General features: G+C 41.3%; 1 protein-coding gene across 1 annotated transcript; it reads right to left on the reverse strand.

Annotated features, from left to right (window-relative positions):
* Window positions 1-268: 268 nt before the first annotated feature.
* Window positions 269-17,070, reverse strand: LOC131474053 (rho-related GTP-binding protein RhoQ). Its single transcript, XM_058651779.1, has 5 exons — window positions 16,473-17,070; window positions 16,067-16,125; window positions 6,173-6,337; window positions 2,806-2,901; window positions 269-904 (listed from the first exon to the last, which is right to left on the reverse strand). The coding sequence occupies exons 1-5, from the start codon at window positions 16,612-16,614 to the stop codon at window positions 743-745; spliced, it is 624 nt and encodes a 207-aa protein (XP_058507762.1). The 5' UTR covers window positions 16,615-17,070; the 3' UTR covers window positions 269-742.
* Window positions 17,071-23,224: the final 6,154 nt, after the last annotated feature.

Below are 23,224 nucleotides of genomic sequence, written 5' to 3' on the forward strand. Positions count from 1 at the left end.
TTCCAAACTTTGAAAATAATACAGTTCTAGGTCCAAAATCTGAATTTCACTATCGATTTGTGTTACCACCTACATACACTATGCCAAGCATTGCATGTTTCATCTGCAGGTTCTCACAGTTGTAGACAGTCTTTGTGGACCAACAAGGCTTTTGTAGCAAGATATAAATCAAAGAGGAAACTGGGCCTGTGTGTCCAGAGAAACAGTACGTCCTGGGCTCCGTCACAGTGTCTCATTAAACTAGCAACTCATTATTAATCAGCTGCTGTTTTGTTTTTTTCTCCTTAATTTGGACACACATATCTCTATCTTTCAAAACCATAGAACTTATATGAACTCCATAAATGTAGCATTTCTATTAAAACTGAATAGCCATTGATGTTTTTTTTTTGTATGACAGCATACAACAATTGTACAGGAAAAAAGATTAAAAATGGCTATAAAAGAAGGTACTCTTAGGCAAAAAGTCTTTACGAAGAAGAGAGTGACTTGGGTTTTGTGCTCCTTTGGTAGTAAACTGCATCCTCAACCCCAGTGATGGACAGCAGGAGAGAAACATATGGCCTTTCAAGAGCATTGCAGCTAAAAGTAGCTCTTGTTTGTGTTGTGTTTTTTTTTGCCAATTTCAGTCACATTTTTTTGTCTCAAACTGCTGTCTGTGCATTTCACTTCTGTTTGTCGTTTGCCTTCAGTCTTGGTTTGGTTTATGGGTTGGCTGCTGACCGATCTCTGGATTTATGCATCACGTGATCAGACAGCAGTTAATGCAGCGAGGTCCCAGTCTTCTCTTCAGGGTTCCCTTCTTTCTCTTGGGAGTCAAGATGGCAATGATGGCCTCGTCGAACACCGTCTTCAGGCCCTTCTGGGTCAGTGCTGAACATTCAACGTAACAACATGCACCAATCTGACGACAAAACAAGGGACACGACATCAATGACGAATACAACAGATATAAAATGTTAATCCTGGTCATCATTTCAATATGTGCCAATCTACAGCTTTCTAATGAACATCCTTGCAGTGCATTTGGCATTCTACTAAACTATTGTGCATAACATTTAAATACAAACAAATGTCCATTGTCAAAGTAGTTCACACAATGCTGATCAAGCCTTTCAACAAGTCAAATTAAAGACTTTTTAAGACCATTGTGAATGCAATTCTATGTCCAGACCGGCAAAAAAAAAGTATGAAGCACATAAAGGAAAATAGAATTAACATAGAATGAACATAACTACACAGAACTCAAAGAGTAACAAGTCACCTCAAAAAAAACGTACAGCTAGTGCCTTCACTGTGCATGTGGTGCGTGTGGTTGTGTGTGTGCGCTGAAGTGTGAGTAGTGTGTGTGTTGTGGTTGCTAACCGGAGGATTTGCAGAATGGGTCACGCTGGGGCCGGACTTCTATGCTCCAGCTCCCAATGTGGAACAATAATGGCTGAATGGTTGAGCGTTTGCTGTTGGCTTTTTACAGCCGCTTTGTGTTCGACAGTGATGCTTTTATTCCCAACGTCCCATGCTGTAGCGTCCTCTTACATTAGGTGCAGCAGGCCTGAAACTGGTTTTCAACTGGCTTGAAAACCATGAAAATGTCTAATCCAATCCTCACGTTGCCAGACTGGCTTGTGTTGGGTGTGCGTTGATACATATTAGTAGTTATTGGTTCCATGTTTGGTCCGTTGTTATATTACAATAAGTGAAATAAGAGCAACCAAACTAACTAAGTAACTTTCGTGAACTTTTTTTTTTTTTTTTTTAAAAGGCCTATAATTCAGATTATTATCATTTTAGACTTTTTTAAGATCCTGCAGAAACCCTGTCTGTGTTTCTCAGTGTAGCCGTGCTTCGATCTCGTGTTGCCCAGCAACGTTCCTGCACTACACACAGGAAGTGATTGATTTTATGTCAAGACAGATGTGGTAACAGCAACATTGCGCTAGTAAAGCGAGACGACGGCACCAGGTTGGAGTATTACTGAAAGTACAAAGAAGTGGTCCACAAATGTTTCACAGACATCCCGCTCAAAAGCAGTTTGAACAGATAAATGCTTCTAAACAGAGCTAGAATAATAACATAAAGACCAACCTGCCACAGGTAAACAAAATAACGTGTTTATAGTGGACTTTAAGAGCCTCATGATGTACCAAACGTGCTTCTCAGAGGCTAAGCAGTGAGTGTGTCTCTGTAACCTGCTGTGTTTGTATGTGGTTAGCAGTAGCCTATTTGCTTTGGCTGCAGTTGATATTATGAAGTAACTTTAGCTGCTAATGACGAGTGAGCAGAGCTAATATTGGAGTGTCATAGCTGCAACGCAGGAAGCCGTTTGTTGCATGTTGTAATCGTACCTCGTGGAGTAAAATCAATGTAAGGAATTTATCAGACCCTTGTAGCCTTAAACATCATGAAAAAGCACTCATTTAAAACCTATTCTTTGTTGCCAAAACAGCACGGACACACTGTTTCCAAATGAATTCAGACTGTACTGTAAGGCTTGACATATTCTTGGTTTCTGTCTGATAGGAATCATTAATCATAGCCCACATGTTGGTGTTTGCAACGTCCCGTCCCGGGCTCTGCTGGACATCCATGCCGACCCAGAACGTGTTTATTCCCGGCTTGATTTCCAGGCAAAGAATGTGCAGACGTCTGATTCGGAGAATTTCACTGTAGAAAGTCACATTCCTACAGAGACAACTCACAAGGAGCTAACTGGACGTGACACCTCGATGCTGCAGCAGAGGCTTCTCCTCTTTCACCATGACTTCACTGCTGCAGTCACACACACACACACACACACATACAAACCTCCTTTGCCAGTTTCTGTCCTTGCTCTGTAGCTATTGGCTTCTCTTTCATGTCATTCAGTTTGGCAATGGTCTTGGGGTCATCACGAAGGTCAATCTGAAAGACACACAAGATACTACCATTTTAATTCATGATTATTACAATCTGTACATTGATGCAACATACAGTACATTCAATTGGGAATTTTCAAATGTTTCGCTTTGTTCAGAAAACAGAAATATGAAGGATTCGTCAAGGTGGAACGAAACTAAGGCTGGACAATTATGTCCAAAAACTTCATAAAGGTCTTTCTCGTCAGTCTTTATTGATAATTGCCCCAATAAATGGCAGGAAATTAAAGATTGATTATTTTTACTCCTGAGTAGCCTTTGATAAAACAAGCGATTTGTCGATTTGAACCTTTTTATGACAGAAAAATGAATCAGAAGATTAGGAATAGTCTCAATATATGTTTGACCAATGCATGAACATTATATCGATCTTAGGGCTGCAACTAAAGATTATTTTCATAAATCGATTCATCCGTCGATTCTTTTCTCAATTAATCGAATATTTCGTTGGTCCGTAAAATTCAGTTTAAGGGATTTCTTTGTTATACGGAGTCAACTTTTAAGGAGCTAAAAACCAGAAAAATTTAATTACTGAAAAAAACAGTCAAACTGATTTGAATCGATTATCAAAATATTTGAGGATTAAGTTATTCATCAAATAATGGTTGCAGCCCTAATCAATATATTTTAATTCACAATATTAATATATATTGAATTGCTTTGTCATATCCCCCAAGATATATTGTTATTGAATTATTGTCCAGGTGTAAAATAAACCTAAAAATGTTCCCATTGTAGAGAAAATCAAACTGGAATTTATAATAGATCATCAAAATAGTTGTTAATTAATATAGTAATCAATGAATAACTGTTTTTTTTACTGTAATTACAGCATTTCTCTGAGTTTATGATTATAAAAATAGTCCTCAAATAGTTGAGTCAAAGAACCTTGTAACCGACAGTGTTGTCTCGTCTCATTTTGAAACAAAGCCACGTTGATCCACACTTCCTGTTCTTGTGCAAAACCATTTCACCACACACGAGGTTCCGCACCGTTTTATTCACGGCACCAACACACAACATCACTGTTTCAGGAATAATGTGTGTGCACAGGGAGCAGCCTTAATTAACCCTTACCTTAATTGCTGTGGTTTGTGTGTGTGTGTTAGTTATGACAGGAGCAAATAAAAGAGCAGCAAACATCAAGCTCATGCAAGATAAATCAGACACCCACTACATCCTCCTCATCACCACGGAGCCATGGCTGCGCAGGCTTTTGGTTTCCTGGGAACACAGACCACAAAGCTCTGATTTTTAAGAGGGAAAAAGGCATTTGCTGCTGCTTTTAAGGCTCAAGAAAAGAAGATTAAAGTAATATTCAGTGATCTGTCCATTAAAGATGACAGGCATCTTTGCATAGGTTAAATACTGGTTTAAAAACATTTAACTGAAATATATAATAGGTAACATTTATTATTGTAATAATAATAATAATAATAATTAAAAAGTTAAAATACAAATGTTAAGTCGTGTGCTTATATTTTATTGTCTTTAATTATTGTATTTTTATGTTTGCATTTGTATGTAAGGTGACCTTGAGTGTCAAGAAAGGCACCAACAAATGTATTAGTATTATTATTATTATTATTATTATCCCTCCGATTCAATGTTGCTGACTGTTGCATTTAGGTCACCATTTAATGACATCACCCGCTTTACTCACACACATGCACAGAGAAACCAGATGAGAATTCCCATGATCCCACACTGCTGCTTTTCTGACATCATCTATTTTGTTATTGTGCATTTAAAGCCTAATGACGTTAAGTCTTTTTCAATAACATAATGATAAAATAACAATTTGTGTCGATACCCTTTTTTGCACTTTGCTAAAGCACAGTGAGGAGATATGACAGAAAAGTATAATAGGCAACTGTTAAATAACGCATAAAGCATTACAACTTGGTGAGGTAATCATGAGTCAGCTTTTATTATCAGCTTGTTCCACTGCCCCCAAAGAAGCCAAAAACACTAAAGCAAGATTAAATATCAGTTACCAGCTGCTGCTGCTACTAATACTGTACTTAAAACTGCCAATGTTTGTCCCTGCAGTAAATGGTAAAAAGATGCACTCCGAACCTTCCTTGAGAAATTGCAATTTAAAAAAAAAAATATAACCAAACCAAAAAACCCAGTTGTAAAAGGACAATTACTGTATCCTGTCCTAAAATTCTCAGGCTTTTTTCTTACCCTTAATGAACCAAATACTAAGTCAGATTCACTCTTCATTTCTCAAACTCTTCCAGCCTGAAGACCAACGGCGTGTAAGTGAGACACTTCAAATCAATCATATGAATTCCATCATATGTCTTATGTGTCAATACCCGTGACTTTTTCCATACATGTCTTCCCATTCCACATTGTTTGTGGTCATGTCATACAAGAGCAAACATTGAAGTCAAGCTTCAAGTCCAGTTAGTCTGTTGAAGTAGCTTCTGAGAAATATAAACATAAGCTTGTAAAAAACACCACATGTTACTGCGCTGCCGTTTGCGTCATTTGTCTGCAGACGGTGTCACATGATTACTTTGTCCATTTAAGTAAAAGAACACTAATAAAATAGTAATAAAGTAACAGAAGATAAACATGGCTAGATTCCACTTTCTTTTCAGCGTTGGTTTTGCTGGCTGTATCAACAGGGTTCCCACACCTTGGTGGACATCAAATTCAAGGACGTTTCAAGGACTTTTTTGGGACCAATTTGCTCAAATTCAAGGACCATCCTTAAGATGGGAGGGCAACTTTTGTAAGAGCCGCTTCGTCCATGGTGTCCACTTTTACTGATGTGCATCTGGCCAAGTGATTGTCCCTGGGATCTTTGGGGCAAGTTGGAATTTTCTAAAGATCTTGGAATTTGCCAGGCATCACGTCATTTGCCCTCTCATGCTTACTCATTGTGCTGCATGGAATCAGAGAGACAGTGCACAGGGTCCACCACTCCACTAGTAATTCCAACTCTACCAGAAAACATTTTTCAATTCACAAACTTTCAAGGATTTCAAGGACCCATGGGAACCCTGCATCAATCATGATGAACCAACTGAGAGTTTATGGACAAAAGAGCAAGGTTTTGCTGAAAATTGACATTTTATGTCTTTTGTTTATTTTAATGCTAATGCCCCTCAGGGTTTAATTGGATTCTTCTTCTTGGATTTAATGAATTTCATTGCATTTGTGTTTGAATTTAACAAACTGATCTATTATGTTATTATAATTTTACAAAATTCTGTGGCGTTAACAGTGTTTCAGGGACTAACCTGGGTGCCAATGAGCAGGTACGGAACACTGGGTGCATATTCCTGCAACTCAGGCACCCATTCCTCTCGCACATTCTGGAAACTGGCAGGATTAACCACAGAGAAGCAAATGAGGAAGACATCGGTCATTGGGTAGGACAGCGGCCTCAGGCGGTCGTAGTCCTCCTGCAAGAGAATGGGACACCAATGGTTAACCGTGGGTTCATGAGAAGATGTGAGGTCAGTATAGAGAGGGACAGTGCAGGGACTTAACTCATTTCCTTTATCTAACGTATGAGAAATTATTATTCATGAATTATTAAAGCTTATTAAAGAAAATGAGTTCCAAATGCAGACAGACTTTAACTCCTCGGAGGAGCCAGCGCGGCTACGCTGCGCTCACAGTAGATCGCCCGGACCATTATATTACAATATGGTTATTGTTTAGTAAACACATCGCACTAGTATCGCCAGTGCTACACACAGGAAGTGATGTTGTCAAAAGAGACAGACATCTGGGTCTGGGCGATATGGACAAAATAAACATTTCCTGGTATATTTTTATTGAAAATAACCAATACATATCTTGGACAACCTGGTGTGTGTGTTTGCACGAGACAAGGAGAGCGAGAGAAAAAAAGAGTCGGGAGAGGCTGAGTGAATCCATTAATTCCACTAATCACTAATGTTAATATTGTTGTGGTGGTGGCGACAAATAAAGATTGGGTGCTGTTGGAGTGAAAACACAAAGAGGTTTCCACAAAAAAGTTTCAGAAGTGAATTCACCTGCTCATTCAGCAGCGCACAAACGCTCCCTCAGTCAGATCTGATAGTATTGCTTGGATTCTGTTCCCTTATGGCGCTTTTAAACTATACAGTTGTAGCACGACTCGGCTCAGAACAGCTCTACTCTACACGGGTTGGATATCAGGTACCTCCTCAACGTGGGTGGAGTCATCATACATGTCTCGTGACTTGGAAAGCAGTTGTTTTTCAGTGTACTGAATCATTAGAATCAGTTCATTAAGACATTTAGTGAGCGCAGACTGTCTGACAGTCACTGAACTAAAATACAGCTGTTAAATATTGCGATTTCAGACATTTCCTAGCTAAATGTTGGAGATGAACGCATGTTTTCAGGACTTTTCATTCTTTTTAAAAACCAATCAGTGACCGGCAGTCTGTCAACGTCACAATTTAGCATCGGCTCAGCTCGCTTGGAACCTCGCCAGAGCAGATTACTCATAAAAGCACCAGGTACTATCACTAACGGGAAAGCAAAAAGAACAGAGTAGAGCCGAGTCGTGCTAGAACTGTACAGTGGAAAAGCGCCGTAAGACCAAACAGAGGCCCAATAATGACATCAACAATAACAGAAGTCATCTCAAGTTACGCACTGCAGCTTTAACATCTGCAGTCCTTTAAGGCAAGCTAAGCACAAGGCATCACCACAAGTCTCTAAGAAAAAAAAAGAAAAACTGACACAGTGCCATCTCTGATATTTGTGTGGCGTAAATGGATAATTCACAAACCAAGGCTGCCCTTTGTGCACCCAATCAAATGCTGCCTTGTCCCCCACCAAAGATAAACCCCTTTGAAAGAGTCTCGGACTTGCACGCATATAAATATTCATCACTTCTTCTTCACATGACACATGGCTTTTCTAAGACACAGCAAATCTATTAATCTCAATCTCCAGCGATTAGACGTGACTCAGACTCGGGAGTGATTCAGTCTCTCTCTCGTGTCGTGAAAAAAAATGATTGTGCACTTCGCTGAAATCAAAGCAAATTAGACACAACATCCCACTGTGCCAGAGGACAAGATTGCAAGAGGACAGAGAGTCTTTCACTGCCAAACACACACACACACAGCTCAGTACTGACCCTAGAGACTAGGCCTCCTCACACAAATGGATTCAACTGAAATGATTATGAAAGATTCTCCAAACAACAGCGAGTCGAGTGTGTCACCTTTTGTTGCCTGTGAAATTAATTTAAGGCGTACCGACTTTGTATGAGATTATAAGTAGATTAAGTAGATTATAAACACTCTGCACCCCAGGGTCGTATATTGCAGACTTCATCTGGGTCAAGTGGATATAGTTTAAAAATGTATGAGTTGCTCGTACTCTTACTTCCAAATGAGTACGTGATTTTACAACTACACTGGTGATGGTGATTCTTCAAAGCTTTTTTTTTTTTTTTTTTTTTCTTTTACTCCCTTGTGGTGCCAGAGCGTTGTGGTTTGTCACATGATGGGATGTCAACTGACAGCTTACCTGACACTATCGGATCTTTCTGATGTGATAAAGCTCTGATGACAACAAACCGCCAGCTGCTTCATGCAAGCTGAGACAAATGATTTGCATAAACCACATTTCACACGTGTGGGTTTTTAGTGGTACAGTTAGAGATGAACCGTGAGAAATGTAGGATCCATTGTTTTGTAGTGTCTCACTCATACACTTCAAAGTACCTCAGCCTCTACGCCACTGGATTTGACCATTTGAAAACCGTTGTCTCTTGTGACTAAGGCTGCAACTAACGATTATTTGCATGATCGATTAATCTATCAATTATTCTCTCATAAAATGTCATCAAATGTAGAAAAATGTTGATGAGTGTTTGTCAAACCTGGCAATTATGAAGTTCTCAAATGTCTTGTTTTTGTCCACAAACCAAAATCCATCAGTTTGAATGATTTCTTTGTTACGTGGAGCAAATAAACCAGAAAATACTCAAATTTAGAGCTGAAACGATTAATCGATTACTAAATTAATCGCCGACTATTTTGATAATCGATTCATCGGTTTGAAGCTTTTTTCATGATTAAAACAAGATTTCTGATTGTTTAAGCTTCTTAAATATGAATATTTTCTTCATTTCTTTGCTCTGGATAACAAATAAATCATTCAAAGTCAATCATTTTGGTTCGTGGAGCAACCATTAATCGATTAATCGAGAAAATAATCGACAGATTAATCGATTATGAAAATAATAGTTAGTTGCAGCTCTACTCACATTTAAGAAGTTGGAAAATCACACAAACTTTGTTCAATTATGAAAAAACAACACTTAAACAGATGCATTGATTATCAAAATAGTTGATAACCCAAAATAGTTTCAGCTCTACTTACAGAAATGACACAATATTAAGTTGCTTTTACGATTGCTAATCGAGGGAGTGAACCGAAAAGACTTTAAAAGGGCCGTCCTCATTGACAACAACTAATCAGTGCATTGATGTGACAATTATCATCAGCTTTTAATCATTTCTCAGTGTGTATAGATAAATGTGGTCATCACTGCCAATAGGTGAGCGGGACTGATTCATAAGTGCTGGAATTTGATGGTGCGCTATGATGTGCAGCGTTTGAGACTGTAGCCGCCTCATCTGCGATTATGTCAGAAAATGATATTCATACGAAACACATCATTAGGTTAATGCCGCCTTAGTGAGGATGTAGCACATGTTCGTGCTACATCACAGAGCACAGAGGCTGCAGATTCTCATCTAGTGGTAACTACATTAGTGGCAAGATAAGACGCACCGAGGTCCGTTTGATTCCGCTCAGCGGGGGTGATCGATCACACTGCTTCACAGAAATGAATCAGGGGCAGGGTTGGGAAACACTGAAAATGTTCTGGGATTATATTGTATCGCAGTATATCTCATATATTAGCATATGAGTGTTTAAATGTATACATATAAAAAAACGTGTCTCTTTGGAAATTGAAATCACAATGATGTAGCAATATTAAAAGCGGTGCAGTTGTTTCACTATAGCATTACATGGCTTGCCCCGTCAGATACAATTGTACCTTTTACACAACTCATTACAGTCACATGAGATCAAGTCCACTCTATATTTATGACTTCTGCTTGCACTGGTGAATCCTCGAGCTCCCCAATGAACCACAAGACATAAAAGAACTTCGTGTAAACCACTCAGCAGTTTACAGTAAACAGGCGTGGAGCTCCTGAGACCCACCTCGGCCTCTCGCACAGTTCTCCTCAGTACACTCCTGACGCTTTGCCCTACAGCCATTCGGTGTGTGGATGCACTGAGGCGCAGGCTGACTGTATTCTCCTATATGGCTTCACTGCTCAGTCTTACGTTTGAAATGTTAACACGCGTGCTGCCATTTCAGGGATTTGGGGGATGAAGTTTCCAGCAGGAGCAACTTTAAAAAGGTTTTTGTGTACATCACTGACACATTGCATAACAGTGTCTCCAAGGCACTGAGGACTGCAGAGTAAATATTATGATCCTCGAAGAAAGGAATGACAGAGACAAGGTGGCTCAGTGTGTATGCTATGAAATCCTAACACTAAACTCTGTCCATGCATTTCCATCAGGAAAAGACTTCACTTGGTCGCCGTCCTCAAGCTTCTTTGTGCGACCGTCTCTGTTGACTCCATGACATACGAGTGCTACGGTATCAGTGAGTCATTCTCTTCTCCATCGCCCCCTCCTTCTACCGCTCTCTCCATCTCTCCTCTATCTCCTCCTCGGGGCTCCATAAACTGTCTAAGTCAACACAGTCAGAGACGGCGGATCTAACATGGCTGCTGGATGGGAAAGCAGGACCCAGAAATAGACTCTTCTATTGGCAAAGTTTTGTCTGAATCTGATGTTAAATTTGTCTTCTTTCTTTTTTTCAAAACTGGGTGAGAAGAGAAGAAAAAATTCTGTTCATGCTTGTTACTATTTCACTGGCCCTTTAATGATGACTAATGACCATTAATGTGTCATTAAGGTGATTAATGACCATTAATCATACCTTAAACACAAAAACACTTTATTAATGTGTATTGACAAAACATTTGCAGGCTCATCTAATACAATCCACACTCTTAGACGGCCTTTCTGGCTGGAAACTGAAGCTTGTAAACTTTTCACTATCTCAAACCAAAGATTTCCTAGAGAAAATCAGCGTTTTTAGCACGTGGTGAGACACGAACTGCTAGTCTGCTGCCGTACGGTAAGTTTGTGTCACTTCGATAAATCTAGAGCTGAAACAATTACTCGATTATTAATCAATTGCTAAATTAATCGTCAACTTTTTCGATAATCGATTAATCAGTTTGAAGCTTTTTTCATTATTAAAACAAGATTTTTTTAATGTTTCAGCTTCTAAAATGTGAATTTTCTCTGGCTTCCTTGCTCCAGATAATAAAGAAATCATTATTTTGGTTTGTGGACAAAATAAGAACATCATCATTTCCAGGTTTGACAAACACTGATCAACGTTTTCTGGCATTTTATGGACCAAGCGATTACTCGTGAAAATAAACGATTAATCGATTATGAAAATAATCGTTATAGTTGCCGCTCTAGATCAAAAAATTCCCCCAAAAAATTGTGAAAACACAAATGTTGGTGTTGTCACAAAGCAACAGTAGGCTAAATAAGCCGCTACCTCCTTGACTTCTATGCTGCCGGCCTCTACAACTATCATTTGTTTTCCATTTATTTATTTTGCTCAATGAATCATCTGCTGCGACATGAGAATGCAAAATATTATGTTAATTTCACTACAGAAGAGACAACATGACCTCTGCCGTTGGGCACAGGGAAAAAACTACATATATATATTTATTTATATATAATCTAATATTGTCGACCCTATTAGAAGCAAATTTTGAACATCCTCTAAACACTGGTTGATTGCAACATTAAAATGGAGAAGTGTCAAATCTGGAGCTGTAAGTGTGAGCTGAGGCACATTAAAAGTTCTGAGCACCTGAGTAACGACACAATTCCTGCTCGACCCTAAACCCACCTGTCACCCTCTCATCCCCACTGCACACTGGGTTGCTGAGTCACAGAAAGACTCATCAGACTGTACCAAGAGTGAGGGGGTAATGGGTGAGGTGAAGTGGTGAAGGTGATTACAGGGTTGTGTAGTTGAGTGTGAGAGCATTTTAAGGCCTGAGCCGATGAGGGCCGCTCCAACAAAACAAAGTGGACAGGTCTGCGGGTCACGGATCCCACAGTGTCGCAACTCCAGAGTTCCCCTACCTAAATTGTTACCATGGTACCACAGCACTTAGCATCCACTTCCAGTTTCCTCCTCAGGCAGCAATGTGAGATTTTCTTGAGCGCAGCATGAGCAGGAGAATGAATAAGTAAAGACATTTCCCTCTGCTCCCTTATTACATTCGGCAAAACAGACTTTGCAGACATTCCGTATGGGATAATTCAATATACTGTACAGTGCCTGGCGGAGCGACGTGGCAGCGTGCACACAATAGCAGACGCAGACAAAGCAAAGAGGCACTCAGCTAAACGCTGCATCCTGATTCTGTGGCCTGACATGTAACACCATTGTGACAAGGGCAGGGCGGCAGCATGTATCTGTAACGCTGCTGATATGCTTATGGAGCGGCAAAGCATTGTGGGAGCTCCAGCCATGCAAGGAATATAAATGTTACAGGGAGCGTGAAGCTAAATTGAACATGTGAAGGACGGGCCAGACGCGAGGATGACGCTGGGAGGTTCGGGATAAGGTGAGAGAGAGAAAGAGAAAGTAAAACTAAAGAAAGACTGAATTAATCGCATTTCTGAGCAGTCATAACCCCTTCCTCCTTCCATAACCTCCCCCATCTTTCTCTCTTCCTCTTTCTGTCTTCCTCCCTCTCTCTCGCTCTCCCCCCCTCTCATTGGGGCGCCAGGTCTTTGATCAGATGCTGAAGCTATAAACATTACCAGCTGGCCTTGTGCTCCGCATAAGAGGTCAAGCGAGTTGGGGGGGGGGGGGGGGGGGGCGAAGGGTGGGGGGATTTTTCAAGAGCAGTAACTCTACCCTCGGCGGCCAGCAGCAGCCACGGCAGACATCTGGGAGAACTTCTCCATTTCAGAGACACTCTGAATCAGCTAAAAACAAACCGCCCTCCGACAAACATAAACCCCATCAAACACACCAGAGTAGACAATAAGGTCGTGTTCCTCTTTTTACAACCGAGTGGCAACACTTCAACCGTCTGCATTCTAGAGGGTAGCCACAGGTAGCTGTTTAATGTGCAGCAGAGAGAAAGCGACTGAATATTCCCCAGGTGACCTTTCAGCAGCTTGCATTCCAGATTGTGACTCATTCTGACATCACACGGTTAAATGTGGTCCAAGGGAAAGTGTTAACTATTCAACATAGTCGGAAACAAAGGGTTAAGGAGCCGAGAATAGGTGCACCGCGGCTGATATGCCGTGTCCTTGGAGTTAAAAATTGTGTTGAATTAATTTCCTTCTTCATGAAACATTTGTAAGAAAGGAAAAAAACTATCTTTGCAATCAGAGTTGTGCAATCTTTACATCCAGCTCTCTGGTAGCTTGTAGTCTTCATTGAAAGCGTGTCATGTATTTACTGGGGAAGGTTACCCTATTAGTTTTAATTACCATGGTAACCGCTGTTGATAACCACAGTGTGGAAAACCTGCGAGATAAGCGTTGCGCGTTTGTTTGCTATGAAGTTAAGACATGGTGGAGTGAGGGTGTGAGAGCAGCTGTCCTCGGGCATTTTTCCCCCTTCTAAGAGGACAAAATCTGATCAAATCCACAACTGAGGGTAAATTAACCTTAAGCTTCAGTTCATGACGTATGTCAAGTTTTCTCTGTCCAACTTACTCTTATTATCTAACCTATGTAAGGTTTTGTAAGTGCGATTATAAACATTACACAGTTCTTTTAAAACTGTATTTAATGTTCATTTTGCTCAGTTTTATACATACTTTTCACTAACTGTAATGTCTGCAGTGTTTTGATAAGGTTTTGGATTATGATTCATTTTAATATATAATAAACCTATTTAAATATAAATGTCGGTGAAAATATTTCAATTTATTAGTAGATCAGTGTTTTTTTATATACCGATAACCGTTGTTACAAAGTTAATCCTAGTTTTAGGGCCAGGTCATATTTATGCATCACACAGCCCTAGCACATCCGTGGAGAGTGACTTCACGTTTCCACATGTGCGTACGAGATGCCCGCAGTTCCCTTCAGACTTGACTAGAGCTGAAACAACTGATCAATGCATCGATTATTAATCGATTACTAAATTAATCGACAACTATTTTGACAATCGATTAATCGCTTCAAAGCTTTTTTCATGATTAAAGCGAAAGATTTCCGATTGTTTAAGCTTCTTAAATGTGAGTATTTTCATCATTTCTTTGCTCTGGATAACAAAGAAATCATTAAAAGTTAATCAGTTTGGTTTGTGGACAAAAAAAAGACATTTGAGAAATCATCATTTCCAGGTTTGATGAACACCGATTATTTTTTAAGGTTTTCTGACATTTTCTGACAAGGACCAAACGATTAATCAAGAAAATAATCGATAGATGCAGCTCTATACTTGACCCTTATACTTGAGGGTCTGCATTATTGTAGCATTCCATGCATGCATCCACTCCATTCCAATTGTGGCAATTTCTCTCAAGGAGCTCACCCTCAATTGTATTTCCTTGTAGTCGTTGAGTCCTGAGCTGTACAAGTGTGGATACAGGTAGACTTCTTTATATAACCTCAAGCAACGTTCCATTGTTACCACCTTGTTTGACAGACACGACTGGGTCAAATTCCTGTCCTGAGACTGAGAGAACTACTGTATGTTCCTGAGCAAGCACTCTAGATCTCAAACTTTGGGTTGCAACCATTACTGGGGGTCACCAGCCAGCAAGTTCAAGACCAACCAGAAACAGAACAGCTGGGAATCAAAATGCAGGGACAGAGGTGCAGGCCTAAGCCTGATTGGTTTGGTGGGTTTCAAGGGTTGAGAAGCACTGCTTCAGATCAGGGTTAGCTATTATACGAATACTGTTTAACAGATATTTTAGGAAAAATGTTTCACGGACAGGCTTCGTTACACAACATCGCTGGAAAAACACTGTATTTCATTGTCGAGTTTCATCTGCAGGGTCATAAAATACTCAGAATGTGGAATGGCTGCTCTCCATCCTGAGCTCCTGTCCTCGGATGAGTACAAACAGACACACTTGTTTTATGCGACAGATGACCACAGGCTCACTCCCACTCTGAAACTCTCCGACATGTGTTTTATCACATTTCTTGTCCAGGAGTCATAACGCATTTTGTTTTCCACAAGTCGACAAGAGGTTTTGTTCCAGAGGAATGGATTTTTAAAAAAAAAGTTATACTTCTGTTCCAGCCCAGTTTGAAAAGTAACGGTCCTCACGGGATAGCAGCACCATAGCTTTGGTAACACTAAGGTGAAGGTGAAGCTCAGAGACAGCTTCGTACTCTGCTAATTACGTATTTAATAACTTTATCCGAAAACACAAAAGACGGAAGGTAAAAAACCGACATTGTAGTTTGCTTAATTAACACATTCTTAATTAAATCTGTGCTGGCGCTGAGCAGTTAATCATTACCATCGCAATCAGTAAAATTAGACTGTATCTTTAAGTGTAACACTGTGTGAATGTGTGTGTGTGTGTGTGTGTGTGTGTGTGTGTGTGTGTGTGTGTGCAGTTTTAACTATTGCCCACTGAATGGCACATTGTAAAGAGAAAGCCCAGGCATTAGGCAGCCCTATTAACAAACCTGTGACATCACTACTGAACATAGGAGCCCTGTTCTCCACATAATACATCTATTGAAACCCCTTCACTGCCATAACTGTCCATGGCACACCAGACTCTGGCAATAAACCCACGAGCAAAAAAACCATCACCTGTTGCAGCTTAGTGTCTGGCGTTAATGTGAAGCCTGTGGGCGTGAAAGGAGGCAATGTCGGGTAGTTACTGGTCCCAGGAGTGCGTTGTGAGACGGAGACAGAGATAGAACGGGGGGGACAGGAGGTGGGAGACAGTATGTGTATGTGTCTGTCCTTGACATGCTTGGCACCTGGCCAGAGTGAAAAAAAAAAACAAAAAAAAAACACACTGTACCTGACCAGCTGTGTCATACAGTCCCAACAGGTACTGCTTTCCACCGACGTTGACACTCACTGCAAGAAAATGACAAATGAGCAGTTGAGAGGAGGAAGGACAGAGAATGAGGGTGGGGTGGAAGCAAGAAGAGGGAGGGTGGACCAGGGTCCCCCAGTCTCTCTCTCTCTCTCTCTCTGCTATGAAGCAGGCAAACAAGTGGTTTTGATTATAGCAACAGATGCAAGCCAATGCAGTTGGAGGAAGAAGAAGCAGAGGAAATGGGGGGAATTCACTCAAGCATTTTCTCTTTGTGTCGTTTATTCCGAGAAATCATTGCAGAACACAAGAGTAGTAACAGTTTCAACACTTCACGGTTTATTATTTGACACTCTCAAAATAAAGGAAAGAGGAAGTGCAAGCATACCTGCATAATGATCAAAGACTGTGGGCACATACTCCTCGGGGAAGGCGTCGTTGGCATAGCTCATTAAAAGACACGTTTTGCCCACTGCACCGTCTCCGACCACGACGCATTTTAACATTATGGTACCGGTTCCGTTAGCCATGATCCCGACCTGACCGTCCTCATCATCCCTACCAGTCCCCTTCGCCTTGTGGTCCTGACCCCCTCCTGCTGTTGCTGCTGCTGCTGCTGCTGGGCGGTGATCCCCGTGCGGCGGGCATCAGCAGCGTCGGAGGCGGACTGCGCGGCGCTCGGAGACGAGCTGGAACTGCATCCTTTTCCTCCTCCTCTTCCACACCACCAGCGGCTACGTTACTCCCAAATTTGGCCCTGAAGGAGTTCCCGTCTCACAGCTGATAAAACTAAGAGGAACCTTCAGTCATATGATGACGGTGTTCACGCGCTTTCCCCACGACCAAGAAACGGCCGGGAAGTTCCGCCGTGGTGTTACCGGTCTCTGGTGCCCGCTCCCCGGCGGTGTGTCCCCACGCCTGTGCTCCTCCGACTGCCCGGTGTACAGCGCTGCTGCTACCGCTACTGCTGTGTGCTGCTGCTGCTGCTGGTGAACAAGGTGGGTGCACTGGGAGAGGGCGGAGTTTGGGTTTGAAACTAAGGGACTCTGTATAAAGTACACTCCGCCTGGTGGAAGAGTGTGGACTGAAGACAATGAGTATTAGGAAGATATTTGAGAACAGGAATTATCCATCTCTATCCAACTCCATGGGACAACTTGTTAATATAAAGACCAATTGAACATATTGCCCACAAGTGTGTTTGTATAAATGTACAACCGTTTAAAAAAATAATCTTGTTTTTAGCCTTAGATTGAGCCCTGTATGTGTACATTATGCAAGGGCCTTGCTTTAAGGAGTCCGTCATCTTGAACTTTATTGTATCGAACACCAGTGTACACCAGTGTAGTTCCCTAGAGTGCTGGGGAAGTGTTGCATGAGGGCTGTGGTGCTGGAAGTGACGTACCAAGGGCCGGCTGGCAACTATTCCCCAAGATAGAAGTCCCAAAGTTTTCACTACAATAGAAGATTTTGAGAGAAATCTCAGAAAAGTGGAAGAAGAAACAAAAACTATGTCATGTACAAGAAACAAACTAAATTTCGGGAAAAGAGCACCCCAGGGTTTAAGGTTAGGCAAGTAAAAAAAAAAAACGTCTCGGTAAAGGCTATATTTCGTAGTTCAGCCCTTGGGCCTGCGCACTACGGCCCTCAGTACGTCACCTCCGGCATCACAGCCCTCTGAAAAATCACTGACCCTCGGGAAGGGAGGGATAAGAGGAGTTTGTTGGTCTTGGCAGTCACAACATGAGCGGTCACTCAGTATGTTTACATGCACAGTTTAACCGAGCGAAGGTCATAGTCCGACTAAGACTGGCAATCGGACAATTTGCACAGTCCGAGTATACATGCAGAGAAAATCGATTTATTGGCCGTGTACGTCTGACTCCGTCTCCTTCTACTTCCGGGTCAAAGACCGGGGAGGAAGTTTTTCTTGCATACGCAGAACGCCAAGTCCAATTCCAGTCCGACTAAGCGTATACATGCAGGAGTAATCGGACTATGAATCGTATTATCCAAGTACGACTAAGACTAGCTCGATTTAGTCGGACTAATGTGTTGTCATGGCATTAAGAAAACAGAATTATTGTATTAGACCGACTAAAACCGGACTGATTCTTACAGAATGGACCTTTAATTTTGTGATTTTCCTCACCGTGATGCAAGCTAGATATCATTTTAAAGTCACTCACAATTTATATTTGTATTCCTGGGCCTATACATCGAGCCAGCTGCAAGTCTCACTCAGTCCCAAAGTAAAGACAAATGTAATATGATCCTAATTTTGGCTAGACGTGCATCTGTCCAACCATAGAGTCTTTCAGCATAACATATGAGAATATACCCCACCTGTTTGTTTAGATACCAGAATGTTGTAACTCAAGTCAGACTCCAAGTTCTAAATTTAGGGAACTCTGTTTGCTTTTCACATGACTTTGTACTTGAGGACATTAACAGATGATCCACTCTTCCTGTGCTGCTGTGCTCTCAGTGTGTGTGTGTGTGAATGGGACAGATGAGATATGGGAGTGGGGAGCTGCAGATGGAGAAGCCACAGGAGAAGGTATGTGTTTATGAAAGAAGGAGGGTGGGGTACAGAGGTATGACCTCTGTAGAGCACTTAGCCAGGTGTGGGCTGTCTTCTTGAATTAGGCCACTTATAACCATTTTAATAAAGCACGCCTTTCTACAAACAGGGTGGGAATGAGTCAGCAGATGCCAGATCATATCTCTTCCTGACTTTGTCGCCCTGCCCTCAAGGCCAAATGTTCTTATAGTGTAAGTTGGAAAAGCCAAAACCATCAGTTGATCCCAAAGTCACCGATTATTAGTTTACAGAAACAATCTTCATATTATTAGTCTTCTTTCTTTCTATCTATCTATCTATCTATCTATCTATCTATCTATCTATCTATCTATCTATCTATCTATCTATCTATCTATCCATCCATCCATCCATCTATCTATCTATCCACAATCAGCATCTTCGTACAAACCAAGCTCTTGTTTTGAAAATAAGTTTGGTCAGTTGTGTTTTCATGTAAATGGTATTCTTCAAACCCCAGGTATATTGAAATTCCGTTGGGAGCCACAGGATTTATGGCAGTCATAGCATTATATTTTCTTAAAAAATGTTGCCTAATACTTGCTGGACTTTGCAGGACTTTGTTTATAAATGCGTTGTCATGAAAGTGTTTGTGTTCCTGTACAAAGATAAACTCAAATAAAGGCCAAAGACAGCGAGACATCATATGTGTAAACCTTTTTCCTCTCTAATCTTGCTTTTTTTGTGTGTTTTACAGTTGAAACTGGACTCTGTGCCCCCTCTACAGATTGATCTCCTCCTGGTTGATGGTCCCTAGACGTCTGTGATGTGTCCAATCGGCTCTTGGGGGCGGAGTTGAGGATTCTCCTGCTGTCATCACATTTGACAGCTGCTGCAGCAGCTCACATGACCAAACAACAATTACCTCATACATGTAGTACTCCTGCTGAAGGTGTTGCACTGGCTCTCTGCTCTGGGCTGGGCAGGCAGGCGATGAGGTTGGGAGGGAAGGAGGGAGGGAGGGAGGGGGATGACTAACCTCAGCCCGCTGAGATTATCTCTGATGGATGCACCTGACACCCATGCTAAGACTCCTGACATCAGCCACTGTCATGTTACACCATAAAATATCGTCTTAAATGTCAACATGGGACTGAGTAAGCTGTAGTTAGTACATTCTGTCAACCACCAGTCACTTTATAAGTTACACTTGTTCAATCAGCCAATTGAAATGGATTTAGTTATTTAGATATGGTCACGACAAGGTTGAAACTGCTGATTTTCACGTATTACTATCACAAGGAGAGTGATCAGACAAAAAGATATCCAGTGAGCAGCAATTCTCTGGGCAAAAATGTCATGTCAGAGTTCAGCAAATGGCCAGACTCGTTTGAAATAATAGAATCAGTAACCACAGCCATAGTATACAGAAGTACAGTATGCAGAAGATGGGCCACAGCAACAGAAGACCACACCAAGTGCCACTCCTGTCCTGTGTGCCTCATACAGTGGCTGGTGAGTTTGGGATATTCACTCAAGCAAAAAGCAGCAAAAACAGTTAAGACCGAAAAGCAAAATTAGACAACACAAGACAAGCGAGGGTTAAAGAAAGGTAAAACAGAAAAAGAACTATAGGTTATGGATATTATATACATGGAATGAAGGCTAGAGAATATTGCACGTTGCAGGTAGATGCATAAATAAATCCAGTGAAGAGTAAAGAATATAAATATTCTAACTATTGCACAGGATAAATGCACTGGTGTACAGGCAGTAAGCACAAGATGGTGGAGGTAGTAGTGGTGGAGCAGTGCAAGTAAAGCTTGTTAGAGTGTTACATTGTACAGTCTGACAGCAGTCGGGATGAATGACCGGTGGCACCGTCCCACCTTGCACCGTGGGTGCAGCAGTCTGTTGCTGAAGGAGCTGCTTAGAGGCCCCAACAGTCTCATGCAGAGGGTGAGAGGGGTTGTCCATGATTGATGTCAGCTTGGCCAACATCCTCCTCTCACCCATCTCCTCAATGGAGTCCAGATTTTGTCCTCTGGTGTCCAAAATGAAAAAGTTGTTAGTTTGTGTCTTATTAGTCTATGGTTTGCATTACAGCCACAACAGATCTGATCACAAATAAAGGACAGTTTATATCTGAAGTTGATTACTAGTGTCATCAAAATGTTCCCCATTGTCTTCAGTCTAATAAGGACGAAGACCAACAAACCATGATCCTTTTGTGTTTGTTTTTCCGCATGTGTTCATACTGAAAGTTTCACTTTGATAATATGTGATAATAAGTTTCTGCTGGCACATTATCCAGCCACGTTTTACGATGGTATGACAAAAACATCGATATATTATATTTCTGTGAGGACTTGTGCATGTAAAAGTGTCCACATGTGAAGGGCATTTGGGGTGTCAGGTTTATAAGTTTGCCGAACAGTATGTTAGCACTGGCAGGTACCAGAAGAAACTGCTGCCCAGGAGTTCATTAATGAGCCCGCTGACCTTATTTCCCGTGTGGCTGACATTTAATATGAACTCTCTATTTCTGTATGAGCTAAGTTTAAAGGTGGAGCATTCAATAAAAACGTACTGGGGTTTGCAGCATTGTGTATTTCGGCATAATACAAAAAAGTGTTTAGAGACAGGACATGCTGCTTTACGTGGTGTATTCTCAGCAGAGCTGGTGATGTTGATGCGGAAATAGAATTGTGTTTATTCGTATTTAATATACAATGAATGGAAACTCAAATATTCAATAGTATTGAATTACTTTATTCTATTTGCAGAGGGCTGCAGTCTGGCGAGGAAGCGGTTCTATTTTGGGATGGGCAAACAAATGCAAGAGCTTCTTACTCCCATGTCTCCGATCCAGTTTCCAGATATTATCTTCTATATAGTGTGCACATAGGATCTCCCATGTAGACACACACGCACAACTATTTTAGGAATCTGTGTTGACATTCTTTCATTTTGACAACTTAATCGTCACCAGTTAATGTCTAACACTATAACTTAACCTAACCAGCCTCAGAAATGAGGTTCTGCCTCAGCAGGACCAAGATTTGGTCCCTATGAGGACGACTGGTCCAGGCAAGGTCTCTGTTCTTTTCAGAGGAGGTCCTTAAAACATAAGAAAAATGAGTAGACACACACACACACACACACACACACACGAACACACACAGACACTTCCTCCCTGTCAGTGACTAACATCAATCACAATCTTGCAAACTGAGAGTGAGGCAGCAGTAGACAGGAGAGAGTGTTGCAGTGCAATCACAAACACTCTCAAACAGGCTTCTAAATTAGAGCGCGTGGCCAACGTGGACTCCCTGCGAGGGTTTGGTTAAATTACAAGCCATATTTTTAGTGAAGGCTAGTTTTCATCCGTGTATCTGCCAACAGCTGAGAACCATCAGTCACACGCCTGTCTGCCCCCAGTTTGTTCTACACCAGAGCTGTAAATACTTGTGTATGTGTGTGTGTGTTTGGTGAGCAGCGATAAAATTAACCCATCACTTATAAACAGTGTTCTGTTTCCTTGTTTCATCTGGGGTTTCAGTATTCACAAATACAATAGTGTTCACACTAAGACGTCTTTAGATAAGGAGTCAAATAATGGCCAAGTGGTAAAAATGGGGAGAAGAGTAGAAGTAGTAGTGAGTCATGTCAGACATGATGGTCACACCAAAACATCACTAGACACAGACGCCCTCACAACCTTCATCACATGAACGGCTCAGCTGACTGCAAGTTCACAAACAACGTGTCTGGAAGCGTCACTACCAACCGTAACAAGGTCAGAATTAGAAAAGCAGCTGATTAACACGATAAATGTCTCTTATTTCCTGTTTACACTGAAATCTGAAGGTCTGAAAGATAACAAGGTTTCCATTGTTGACTCACAGACACACATTCATGGTGAGAGCTTAGCGGCACACCTGGATTATCTTTCTGAAATCAACAGAATTCACTCACTCACTCACTCATCTTCCACCACTTTATCCTCCACATGAGGGTCACGAGGTGGCACTGGTGCCAATCCCAGCTGACACAGGGTAAAATGCATTAGCTCCGGCTCCTCCTGATGAAGACTGCGATAAAGTCCATGTATCTTTAAATTGAATTTAATGTAATAACAGATTTGCAGTTGGAGGAAAGCTTGTTCTCAACAAAGTATTCCAGGAGTTGTCCCATAAATAATCTGTATCAATGTGTGTGTGTGTGTGAGTGTGTGTGAGTGCCATTTAACAGGAAATTACTTTCACAAAAAGTCTGAGCATGACATGAAGACATGACCTTTATAAACTCCTGAACTTTGAAATCCTAAGTGAAAGAATACCCCTGCAGAACCAATGTCCTGCTAAACATGCTAAACTAAGACAATGATCACAGTAAACATGATTACCATTCTCAACACCAGTGTTTCAGTAAAATTCCCATCATGATCATGGTAGAATGACGGCATTAGGGCCGAGTCATTCTTTCCACATTTCCCGTCTGTGTACGTGCCGACTGTGCTGTTCATTAACAAGGATCTACGTCAGTCTGTGGTGTTCCTTATTCGTCTGCTTGGTCTCACATTTTTAGAAAGTCCT

Source organism: Solea solea, chromosome 15 (assembly GCF_958295425.1).
Source record: "Solea solea chromosome 15, fSolSol10.1, whole genome shotgun sequence".
Classification (NCBI taxonomy): domain Eukaryota; kingdom Metazoa; phylum Chordata; class Actinopteri; order Pleuronectiformes; family Soleidae; genus Solea; species Solea solea.

What these genes read in the sequence shown, in the direction of transcription:
- LOC131474053 (XM_058651779.1), bottom strand. Translation starts at nt 16,614, where the DNA reads ATGGCTAACGGAACCGGTACCATAATGTTAAAATGCGTCGTGGTCGGA. An exon ending in AGTCTTTGATCATTATGCAG is followed by an intron (nt 16,126 to 16,472) that starts GTATGCTTGCAC and finishes ATTTTCTTGCAG; the next exon opens with TGAGTGTCAACGTCGGTGGA. An exon ending in ACCTGCTCATTGGCACCCAG is followed by an intron (nt 2,902 to 6,172) that starts GTTAGTCCCTGA and finishes TGTGTCTTTCAG; the next exon opens with ATTGACCTTCGTGATGACCC.